Below are 11962 nucleotides of genomic sequence, written 5' to 3' on the forward strand. Positions count from 1 at the left end.
GTGAAATTAGCCTGGTAAAAAATTATATGGAAGGAGATACTTAGGAAGTGAGCGACTCGAGGGTTCCAGTAAAATGAATGCTTACTTTTACTCAAATCCACCATGACACCTCATGTAACATGTAAATTTAAGAATATTTATTTTTTGTTACTTTTTAAACGTTATTTCTGTCTCTAGTGGAGTTTAATTTTATATTGTTCTATCTTTTAAAAAAAATATATATCTTATTATATCATATTTTTTAGATGCTGGGTGACTTGTTTTTTCCTCATCGCACTCACTTCATTGTAATGTTGACCCAGTGTTAACCACAGGTGGCTAAAGTGCAGACCTTCCTTGCTTGAGTTGAAGTACAGATACCCGTGTTAAAAGCAAACAAACAGAACAACTTTACTCCAGTAAACCCTGAAGTACTGAAGAAACTTCTTTACTCAATTAAACATGAAAGGTACCGGTGTTGGAGTTAATTCGGCGTTGGTTTTGTGCGCAGAAACATTGGGTAGGATGTTTTTCCAGGTAGGATGGATTCCCAGAACACCTCGGCTCCAAAAATGTACTTAAAGTAAGACAGTAAATATTAGCTCCTTGAAGGACAATTCTTCTAAGCATTTTTGTACAAAGGTAACTGAACCTTGTGCTATATTAGTGTAATAATAAAATGATATTAGTGCATGAAAATACAAATATTATTAAAATATACACTCTATTTCTAATTATTGTAATGAGCTTGAATGGGTGATGCAGAACACATGCAGTGAAAGATAATTTAGGACAATGACTATTTTTGTTGCGTACATCATAGAAAGTGACTACACCACTAACAATAAAATGAATACAGTCAAGGTTACCGTGGAATTCAGCACGTAGGGGAATCCTAAGAGCTGTGTAGTGGCTCGGTATTGGGAAAAGAATCAAGTGAAGTAGAATAGCGCAATAAAATCCATAAAGCAATATAAAACAAAAATTGCTAACGAAATACAGTAAAACAGAAGCACAGCAAATACTAGATAAGATTACGGTGTATATAGGGTGTAAAGTTTAGTTGAAGTATAACTACGATGTAATACAATCTCCTTGGAGAAACATCACAGCGACGTTTGGTCGTCAGCGAGTGTTGTTTCCCCTCCAGTCCAGCAGGCGGCGGTAGCGCACGTGAAGTCCTACAAGAGCGAGACGCAGGTCAGCTGATCGCTGCTGTAGAGGAGAGAGAGATGTCTGTGAAGATCTTGCGAAGGATGGAGTCTGTTTTTACCGTCACTTTGACCTTCTACTGTCTGTTCACAGTCGGTAAGAAATACATAATAATAGTTTTTCATTACTGACGTGTTGGGGTGTTTTCCTCCCCCCCACGTATTTACGTGTAATAGTAAAGTATCTTATATGCGCTGAATGGCAGGTCGCTCGCCGAGCCCGGAACATTGTTAGCGTTGCCGTTTAACTCATTGTAATATTTCTGTGGCCAGACTCGTACGACCGTGCTAATATAAACGAGGAAAAGTGGAATAATAACTCTGCGGATGCTGAGAATCATTGTTCGGCTTTGGACTATCATCAAGCGGAAGACCATAGGGTTAGCTTGTTGCTAACGGAGATTATAGCTCAGTCGCTTCTTAAAATCTGCCAGTGACGACGAGGACGTGGTTAATATTCGTAAGGACGAGGTTGACAAATCCGTCCAGGTCATGTAAAAATGAAGAAAGTACTAAATATACGGCTTCCTGGTAGAGGGTTACGATTTTACAGAAGCCTGGGTGGTCACGTGACATGCTCTACGCCACTGGTTCCCCTTTATTCACCATCAGCTCTCTGTCACGAGTTCTTCCTTCATCCACATGAAAGGTGAGGGGCGATAGTTACTGAGCAGGCTGCTGCTTCTTGTGTTTGCTGTAACAGTGAGAAACTGTGCGCCATCCTCCAGCAGCTCAGGGCTGACAGTCAGTAAATGTTATAGTGTTAACGCCTTATCACTGTTTAAATACTTTTAACTGTTTCCTTATTCCTAAGGGATTTGCAGAGATTTTTAAACTGTATGCCGTTCCAGGCCTCCCATTTATCCAGGCTTGGGACTTCCATTGTATCAAAAAGTGATTGTCTGCCAAAAAATTATTGCCCACATTTGAACTGTTGCAAATGACGTGTTGACCTATAATATGTCAAACATATCTCTAATGAATGATATCAAGTCATTTTGAGCCAGAATGAACATTCCTGTCACAAGGTTGAAGACGTAGAAGTTTATATATTCTCTCTTTGTCCATGTAAATTTATCATGTATATTAAAAATGTCTTTTTCAAGAGATATCTGACCAGTAGGGTAGCAGAAATGGCAATCACAGTGGCCAAGAAGGACCGGATTGATTATAATGTAGGAACAGTAAGGCAGAGTCATGCAAAACAGGTAATTTTTTTAATTACGCATATCCAACTAAGCGTCGCCACTATATTGTCATGGTGGACAGGTCTGCAGTCTGTCACAGGGCTAAGGCGCAGACAGACAACTCTCATTCACACCTACAGACACACTAGAGCCTACAGTTAGTGTAAACCTGTGCATGTCGTTTGACTGTAGAAACCATGCAACCATCTGCAAACCCATGCAGACTCCATAGGCTGGATACAAACCAGTGAGGCCACAATGCTGCCCTCTTTGGAAAAACAGCAAAAAAGAAATATGTGTCATTATGAATCACATGTGATATTTATAGATGTAAAACAGTTTACTGCCATGAATGTGTCAGTCTGGTTCTAACACTAACAAATATTGGCCCTCTTGGTTTGGTAAGAAAAACTGACATTTACTTGGAGTCATTAACCCTGGTAAACATAATTGGCTTTGATTTTATTGTAATGTCCCACTTTTCATAATTATATTGTAATGTTTTGCTTTCATATGTAGCTAATAGATCTAGAGGATCTAGATTTACTGCTACTGAAGCCTTGAAACAGATACTTCAATCAATCAAGGCTTTATTCGCCACGTGCAGGTTGCCCTGCAGTGAAATACTTTAGTGCGAACAGCTCATGAATTTCAAAGCAGTTCTACAGTCCAACACTGGTCTCGCAATCTGTTGGAGAGCCGCGAGCGTCGCCATACTTGCGCTCTGTGATGTTGTCATTCTTGTGCTCAAAGAGCCGATTCTGAGAACTCACGACTTAATGGTCAATATGTTGATAAAAATCACTCTGTATCTGTGACAGGTAAAAGAAATGGTACAATACAAGAAAGTATTCCTGTGTAACCCGACTGGATCGTCTTACTCACTAAACTAGCCTGAGGGGTGATAGCTAAAGTTCTTGCTAGATGGTAAATATTTTAAGTAATGCTGTATTCACTGAGTCAGTATTCAGTACAGGAGCAAAAGAAGTTTCCGGACAGAATTGGACAAAATTCGTTGTAATTTAATTTTTAAATCATTCACAGAAAAAGTAGTACATGTGCCATTCTTTCAAAAACTTGTGCATGTTGCCATGTGACGCTTCTTTTTGTTCCTTTTGTGGGAATTTGTGATTGCAAAATGGCCACATTTTAAAATACAAAATTGGGCAATGAGTTGGATACAGAAAGTGCACCGGGCAACAGATAGTGACTTCACTGGTTATTTTAGTTTTGTTTGAAGTTTGGTGGTGATTGGGATCAAAAAGAAAGCTAAGCTAATAATTATATTTGTAGGTGGTGATATTTTTTTTTGTCTTACTTTAAAAAACAAAAACAAAACTGTACCCTATTCTTTTCCACTTAGATTTACAGTCATGCTGTTTTTCCCCTCAGGTGTCCATGGAGACAGCTTCACTGTGCTGCAGGCTCCAGAGTTTGTGTCCTTCCAGAAAGGTGACTGGCCGGTTTCTGGAGAGAAGATTCCAGACCTTGTGGCTTTAACCATGGGCTTCTCAGTTCAAGAGGTGATTCGTTACTTCAACTCATGCTCCACAGTTTTATTAGTGTTATAGAAGAAGACTAAGCTCATAATTACGCCAGCTTAAGCTCTACTATGCGTGTCCAATTGCACAGGATCTATTGTGGCCAGGCCTCCAGGCTGGTCCGTTGTTCCAGCGGCCCCGGGCCAACATTCTTGTTGTGGTGAGAGGAGTGGATAGCCTGGCTCTGCCTCAGAGCGTGGCCTCATATCCCCTGGAGAATGTAAGTATGACCGTTTTTGTGCATCAGCTTTTTATCTTGGTATAAATAGAAGTGTAGACCTGTATATGAGGGTGCTATCTTCTTTTCTGCAGCCCGTTCCCTTCACCATGGATAGTGTTGCAGAGACTGTACACTCTTTGTTTGCTGAGGACACCCCTGTAGTCCTCCAGCTGGCCCCCAGTGAGGAGGTAATAAAAGTCTGCTGATGTACTTCTTATCTGAGACATCCCTCTTGAGGCACTGTTAGTTATTTACTTTGACCTGTCTTTCATTTCTTTCAGCGGCTCTATATGCTCGGCAAGGCCAATGCTGTGTTTGAGGACTTACCCGTCACGTTGCAGCAGATCCGGGCCCGTCTGTCCCAGGATGGCTCAGTGCTGTCTTCTCTTCCCCTCAACTCTCTCAGCAGAAATGCAGAGGTCAGTTCTTAGCCACGTTTAAAACCAAAAGACTTAGTTCTTACTAGAGATGGACCGATCCGATATTACGTATCGGTATCGGTCCGATACTGACCTAAATTACTGGATCGGATATCGGAGAAAAATAAAAAATGTAATCCGATCCATTAAATATCACGAAAGCACCTCACAAAACTTGCAACACGCCGTAACTCACCTCAGAACGTTAGCACGTCGAAGCAGTATGCATCACGTGATAGAGCGGCTGTGGCATGCGGGACCTGTCGGTGGTCTGGATAGCATGTGGAGCTTCGCTAGCAACCCGGCATTTCATCTCCAACAAAGTTATCCCCGAGAGAAGTAAAGCAAGTGTGTAAGTCCATCTCTGAATGTTTGTAAAGCATTCCTGCGTTAAGCTTGCGATATATGGAGCGACTGCCTCCTCTTGCTGCTACTTCAATCATGAAACTGCTTAACGATCAGCTGATCGGCTTTTCTGTCGCGAGTCCGTCTCTCTAGTTTGCTTTTGGCCCACTTTGCACCAGAAAGAGGAAACCAGCGGCTGAACAGCAGCAGCACGTTTAAGCTTGATCAGCTGTTGTTAGAATGTATTTAATATTACTTTCTACACCAGGATCCTTTTCTACGTAGCTGACGGCTGGTAACTGTGCAGGGGCGGATCTAGCAAAGTTTAGCCAGGGGGGCCGATAGGGCATGAACAGGGAAAAGGGGGCACAAAGACACACTTTTCTTTATTCTCATTTAAAATGTCTAGCTTTTAATAAATAATTATCCGAATCTTACACCCAAAGTTTTAATTTGATGTAAAAGGAATAGAAGTCCATTACTGTATATAGAAACTATTAAGTCTACGGTAATATATATACCCTAGTAAGCTATAGTACTTTTTCCTTTGGGAAGGTACCATCTGTGCAGTCTGCAATTTTGCTGAAGAAAGATGTTGAATCTATTTAATATTTCTTGAAAAATAATTGATTGGAGTTGGAACCCTATTAGATAGGTTGCTTAATATTTATGCTAAGTACTCTTTAAAATACCAGAATAGGGAGGATGGTGTAGGTTTAAGTTTATTAGATTGATCAGTATTGCTGAACTATGAAACATTTTTTTTTGCATACAGGTATAACAGAATAGCTTTAGTGTAGTTGTTGTTTTAAACTTGAATATGAACTTATACAAAATTCAGCAAGATATTTAAAAAAAACAGTTTTGTTGATTAAAAACACTATATCGGATTCATATCGGTATCGGCAGATATCCAAATTTATGATATCGGTATCGTATCGGACATAAAAAAGTGGTATCGTGCCATCTCTAGTTCTTACTCCTTAGTTAACCAAAATTCCTTCCTTTGCCTTTCTTACCCTTTTATTCTTATTTTTGTTAGGCCGATTTACTCTTCCTGTCTGAAGTCCAAGTACTGCATGATATCACCGCTCTGGTGAGTTGTTCCCTCGGACTGAAGCAATTCTTTCCACTTACAAAAAAAAAGGAAAAAAGAGTTGTGTTTGACGCAAATCTTTTCTTTCCCTCCTGTAGCTGCAGAGACACAGACATTTGGCTAAGGACCACTCCCCTGACCTGTACTCGTTGGAGCTGTCTGGCTTGGAGGAGCTGAGCCGGCTCTATGGTCCAGACTCCCCTCAGTACCGCGATGCCACGGCCCTTCTCGCTTCTGTCCTTCAGAAGGTTAGAAGAAGATCTGAAGAAGCGATACGCCTCTGCAGCTAACAATTTAACCACATTTTAACCGTGTGCGTTTTTGTTTTTTCATTTCAGTTTGGGCAGGATGTGTATGGTCTCTATGGCAACAGCTCTGTGGTGGAGGTCGTTACAGTGAAGGCCTTTGAAGCTCCTTTAACCAGGAAGTCCCGCTCAATCCTGGAATCCAGACAGATTGTAAGTCTGGGTCAACCTACTTTTTAATATATATATATGCCAGAGGAGATACTTGCTGAACATGACATAAATGTACCAAATTAGAATGGGTTTATTTACATTTCAAGCACATTTTCTGTAACACATGTAGTTTAGAGGTCTGCGTCATGTAGCAGAGAATAGCAGCAAAATTACTTTTCTTTTCGAGAGGCGTTCATTCAGCTGTGTGGTGATTCTGAGTTTGTTTTGTTTCTTAGCTGCGGACACTGACACTTTAAACTAGTTCCAAATAGCTGTTTTAAATTTCTTGACTACTGCAAACATTTTTCAGAGTAACCGAGGCAGCCTCTACAACCTGGCTCACAAGTACGACGTCGAGTACGCCGTGGTCTTCAACATCGTGCTGTGGCTCATGATCGTTCTCGCACTCGCTGTCATCGTCATCGCTTACAACCTGTGGAACATGGACCCGGGCTACGACAGCATCATCTACAGGATGACCAATCAGAAGATCAGGATGGACTAAGTTCTGCCTGTCAAATCTCCTGTTGTCCCCTTAGAGCCCTCTAGTGAATGTTTGTGTTTTGTGTGAGGTCTCATTTAGTGAATAAACTGTGAGACTCTGATGGGAGGAAGACCGTAATACCACTCACGTCTTTGTTTAGAACTCTGGCTGCAGAACCTACAAAAATATTAACATTTCGTTAGCGGCTCCTCAGTTTATCTACAGCGGTATCGTTCTTCATGTCCTGGGAGAACAAACTGAAACTTCCTCTCTATAAACTCACAGCATTCCTTATAAATTTAACCACTCACTATCTGTGTCTCATCTGTTTTTCTTGGTGATTGAAGTTGTTTTTTGTTGTTGTTGTAAAAAAAATATTGTAATATGAAAGAAGGAGATTTATCTGGTTTCTCTGTGAAATTGTTGTGCTTTTCTTTCTGTGGGAAACAGTTTTAAGTTAAATGAAATTTTATGTGTATATATTGAATATACAAATGCAACTGTATGAGAAACGGCTGTGCTCTTGTAAAAAGATGTCAAGTAGACTTCAGCGTGCTTCTATTCTAGATTACAGATGTGTTGGGACACAAATACTGGATCTAAATGTTGTTTGTTAGGATTGGATTCGAATAAATGAAGCTCTGTAAATTGCAATATGTGAATGACAATAAATTATTAAATGGATCACCCTGATTTTTATTTACTCCTATATACCACACACTGTGCATAATTATGAAGCTTGATTAAGGTTTTATCTAGTATCTACTAGACAACGCCACTCTCCTGGGTTCTCTGCATTGGCCTCCTGCACATGTTATTTTATTTTAATATTTTACTGGCCACTTAAAAGTCTCCTGGATTTGGCCCCAAGCTGCTAACAGTTATTGACCCCATATGAGCATGAGGCTGTATCCCAATTCAGGGTCTGCAGCCTTAACGTATGCAGCCTTAACGGTCCACAAGGGCCACGTACTCAAAGACCGCTAAGGCCGGAAGTGCGAGGCTTGTGAAATGGGACGGTCTAGCCTCCGTCGCGCTGCCCAGGTTGCCTAGCAACCAAGATACTAACAGCTGGAAACGTTTCATACAGCATTGTTTGACAGAAATGAAGGAGAACATATTTTGTTCATTTGTTTGTTTGTTTCTACATGAGCTTTGATCATTCTCTGTAAGATTAAGGTCAGCTATTGAACGGCGTATATTTTAAAGTAAAGGCTTTAAAACCAAGTTAGTACAAACATCACTAATGTCACATAACTTTGCCGACATGTGGCCAACAGTAATGTTTTAATGTTCTTCGTTATTAAACATTTGCACATAAATAAGTCACATAATATTCAGTACTTACTTAAAGTTTACTCTTCGGGGCCCCTCATCCGCTGTTTTTTTTTTTTTCAGCAAAATTATCCACACCCACCGCCGCGCTATGCATTCTGGGATATGTTGGGCCACGAAGTCTACACCGCCACGCCCTTAAAATTCAGGGAAATGAAGGACGCATTTGAGGGCCGCATTTCGAGCAGTCTTCGTCGCGTCGCTGTGACGTAATCGGCCTTAAAATGCGGCCTTTAAGGCTGCAGACCCTGAATTGGGATACAGCCTGAGTTGTCTTGGATCCACATTCAGAGCACTTACAGCTGTTCCAAAATCAAGAGTTAAACCTAGAGGTGACTACTTTTGCCATCAGGGCTCCTCAACTTTAAAATGATCCACCCGAGGAAATCGCTTCTTAAAGCTCATTTCAATAGACTCGCTTGTATTTGTTTATATTTGTATTCTTTTTGGTGACATCCCTTCAATGCCTGCCTACCCTTTTAGTTTTTTTGAATTTGTAGTTCTATTAAATCTGTAAAATCTGTTTTGAAAGTTGCTGTATAAGTAAAGATTATTATTATTATTATATTTTATTAGATATCCTGTAAATGTTACGTCAACCCCAATTCTGTATAATCATTCTTATGTCACCACTGCACAGGTAGTGCTCATTGCACATCGTCTTCATTACATGTTCAGCTTTCGTAACAGCTCAGCCAATCAGAAAGCAGTGTTTCTTGAAGCCCCGCCTCCGGCACAATATGTAGTAGGTTGTGAGCTTTTATAACCATTCGCGGACACAGGAAGCTGTGTGTACCTGTTACGGAGAAGTTTACGAAAAGTACAGATTGACACTGGACAGAAACGATGGTGTGACTGCTAATAAAAGGTAGGAGACTTTTCTGAAATCCCTGTTAAACCGTTTCGCGTCCACGCGGTGTTTACATTTTTTCCACAATAAGATCTACCTATCTATGTGACTGTATATACAGTGTATACATGTGGCTTGACTGTATATTTATATATTATATATTTTATATACACACACGTATAGATAGACAAATATGTACAACAAAACAAAACATTACACAAAGCACACTCATACTCATAGAAAATCGTGTTGTTTTGTTGTGTTGTTGTTTCATATTGCAGCTAGCATCTACGTGGTTAGAAGGATCCGGGCTTCCATCGCTGAAGGAGAGCAACAGGAGAAGCCCATCCTGACACCATGTAGTGCTATAGGTAAGATAATAACCAACTAATGGAAATAAACTGCAAGCAGGAAAAAAGTTCAAACTGTCTATGACTGTGGATGTCGCAGATCTTCGTTAAATGTTAGCTGAACTGTGCCTCTATTTATTATTTTTCATTCTAATGAGTCATTTTTGTCTTACACTTATGCAAAACATTAATTTAGTAAACAAGCAACACTTATTTTTACCAGTGAACTGCACATATAACATAGTTCTTAAGACATTACATCGTTAAGCATGAGATTAGGGTTATTAGCGGTAAAGACAGTGTGCGTGTAGATTTATGCAGGAGCATTACACTGTAAATATCACTGACTCCCATGTGTTTCTCTTGTCATCTTAGCTGGAAAGAGAGCGGGGCAGGGGTTGAGAGAAAAAGCCTCTGCTGCATCACTGAGCCCAGGATCTGATGAAGGCGTCTTAGAAGCAGCAGGGCCGGGGACGTCATCAGAGACAGCTGTGCAGAAATGTGGCTCCTGACGTTAAAGACTACGCTGGACACTAGGACCATGGACAAGTCAATAAAAATAAATAATCGATTATTTATTTAATTTCATTTTTGGGGGGTACTCATTCATTTTATACACTAAACAGTTTATGTGTGAAGATCTACATTGTTATTTTTCTTTTACACAAAAGCAAACATCAAACAAACAAGAAATATTATTCCAGCACTGTCCATGTTGTATGTTGTACCCAGTGGTCAAATTTTTATTACTTGAAACATTTTGACTTGCCACACCATGAAGTTAGCATAGCTAATAGAAAATATCATTATAATAACATTACCCAAAATCTGTTTAAAAAAAAGTCTGCATATGTTATCAAGTGTGAGTGGTAGGTCAACATGTTCTCTGTAAGTAAAATCTGAAGTTTATCTGCTGCAGTGTTTGAAGGCCGGCTCACCAACCTCTTTCCAGGGGCTGAGCTGGCCTGATGTTTCTGCAGTTACATCAATAAATTATAAAAATGCTCTTGTGGTCATATTTTCTTATATAAGGAATAAGAATGTACCAGTAAACATGCATTGACAATAATTGTGAAAAATGAAAATATCTATGTAAAAAATGAAATCTTCAATTATTTTATTTTAGTAATAAATGAGTGAGTGGCCGTTCTTTCACTGAGTTAGTTAAGTTAAGTGAGTTTTTTTTTTTCTACAGCTTTCAGAAACAATTTTGCTGTTTGATTTCTACATTTTTGAAAATATATTTATTTTTTATTTCAATTATGGCTGAAGGCTGTGGCTGAAGCAAAAACGCAGGTGGGGGAGGAGCTTGGAGAGGTTTTCGGACCGTCTCCAAGAATTTCTGGCAAAATTGTCAGGCAACTCAGGAGGGGGAGCGGTGCTCTACTTGCACTGTGTATAGTGCAGGTAGAGCACTGCTGACTTCGACTGAGGATCTTTTCAGGTTGTGGAAGAGATATTTAAAGGATCACCTTAATCCCAGTGGCGCATCTTCCGTGGAGGAAGTAGAGTCTGGGGACGAGAGGGATGACTTGTCCATCAAGTCCATTGGTATGGGCCATTCGTTCCTTTTACAACTGTTGCAAGTGCTTGGGCCACACACCCGGTAATAAGTGGGACTCTGCCAGGGCTGCCCTTTGTCACCGATTCTGTTCATAATTTTTATAGACAGAATTTCTAGGCATAGCCAAGTGGTGGAAGACTTCCACTTGGGTGGTCTTACAATCTCATCTCTTCTTTTCACAGATGATGTGGTTCTGTTGAATTCATCAGGTGATGGCCTCCAGTTTGCACTGGAGTGGTTCGCAGCAAAGTGTGAAGCGGCAGGAATGAGAATCAGCCCCTCCAATTTTCGGTTGATCTACATCCCTACCCTCACCTAGCACTAGATTGCAGATACAAGCAGCGTAAATGAGCTTTCTCCAAATGTTGGTTGGCCTCTCCCTTAGAGATAGGGTGAGGAGTTCGGCCATTCAGGAGGGACTCAGAGTAGAGCCACTACTCCTACACATCGAAAGGAGCCACTTGAGGTGGTTCTGACAGGGATGCCACCTGGGTGCCTCATGCCTGAGGTGTTCTGGGTATGTCCTACTGGGAGGAGGCCCTGGGGCAGACCCAGGACACGCTGGAGAAATTATATCTCTCGGCTGGCATGGGAATGGCTTGGTGTTCCCCTGGATAAGTGGAATAAAGTGAATGGATGGATGGAATAATGGTGAAGTGAAAATCCGAGTTTAATCCTTAAAATTACTTTTTTTTTTTCGTGCTCAGTCTGACGTCACTAGCCGTGTCTGGGTCTAAACTCCGCTGCAGCTCCATATATCAAACGATCACTATGGGATTACTGAGAGTTGAAAAACTGTCTAAAGTCTTTCATCTTTAATAAAATGATCAGCGTTCTGCTCTACCAGGTGTAACAATTGAGTTTAACATCCAGGCATCCATGAAAACGGAATTTATGACATTTAACGGAGTTAGAAGTTAGCA

At 40.5% G+C, this 11962-nt stretch overlaps 1 protein-coding gene and 1 long non-coding RNA gene across 3 annotated transcripts; both read left to right on the top strand.

Annotated features, from left to right (window-relative positions):
* The first annotated feature begins 1166 nt into the window (after nucleotides 1-1166).
* atp6ap2 (ATPase H+ transporting accessory protein 2) lies at nucleotides 1167-7624 on the top strand. 2 transcript variants are annotated; one of them, XM_085385230.1, is made up of 9 exons: nucleotides 1167-1287; nucleotides 3770-3900; nucleotides 4010-4138; nucleotides 4231-4326; nucleotides 4420-4557; nucleotides 5945-5998; nucleotides 6097-6246; nucleotides 6337-6456; nucleotides 6767-7624. In XM_085385230.1, the coding sequence occupies exons 1-9, from the start codon at nucleotides 1212-1214 to the stop codon at nucleotides 6959-6961; spliced, it is 1089 nt and encodes a 362-aa protein (XP_085241356.1). In that variant the 5' UTR covers nucleotides 1167-1211; the 3' UTR covers nucleotides 6962-7624. The 2 variants fall into 2 exon arrangements, with proteins under 2 accessions (XP_085241356.1, XP_085241357.1); XM_085385231.1 differs by lacking the exon at nucleotides 4231-4326.
* Nucleotides 7625-8592: 968 nt separating this feature from the next.
* On the top strand, nucleotides 8593-10480 carry LOC146650880 (uncharacterized). Its single transcript, XR_014907911.1, has 4 exons — nucleotides 8593-8607; nucleotides 8916-9143; nucleotides 9407-9496; nucleotides 9851-10480. It is a non-coding gene; the product is annotated as an uncharacterized LOC146650880 (long non-coding RNA).
* Nucleotides 10481-11962: the final 1482 nt, after the last annotated feature.

Source organism: Rhamphochromis longiceps, linkage group LG16, assembly GCF_057381845.1.
Source record: "Rhamphochromis longiceps isolate RC_006_pf linkage group LG16, R_longiceps_female_GT1.1, whole genome shotgun sequence".
Lineage (NCBI taxonomy): Eukaryota > Metazoa > Chordata > Actinopteri > Cichliformes > Cichlidae > Rhamphochromis > Rhamphochromis longiceps.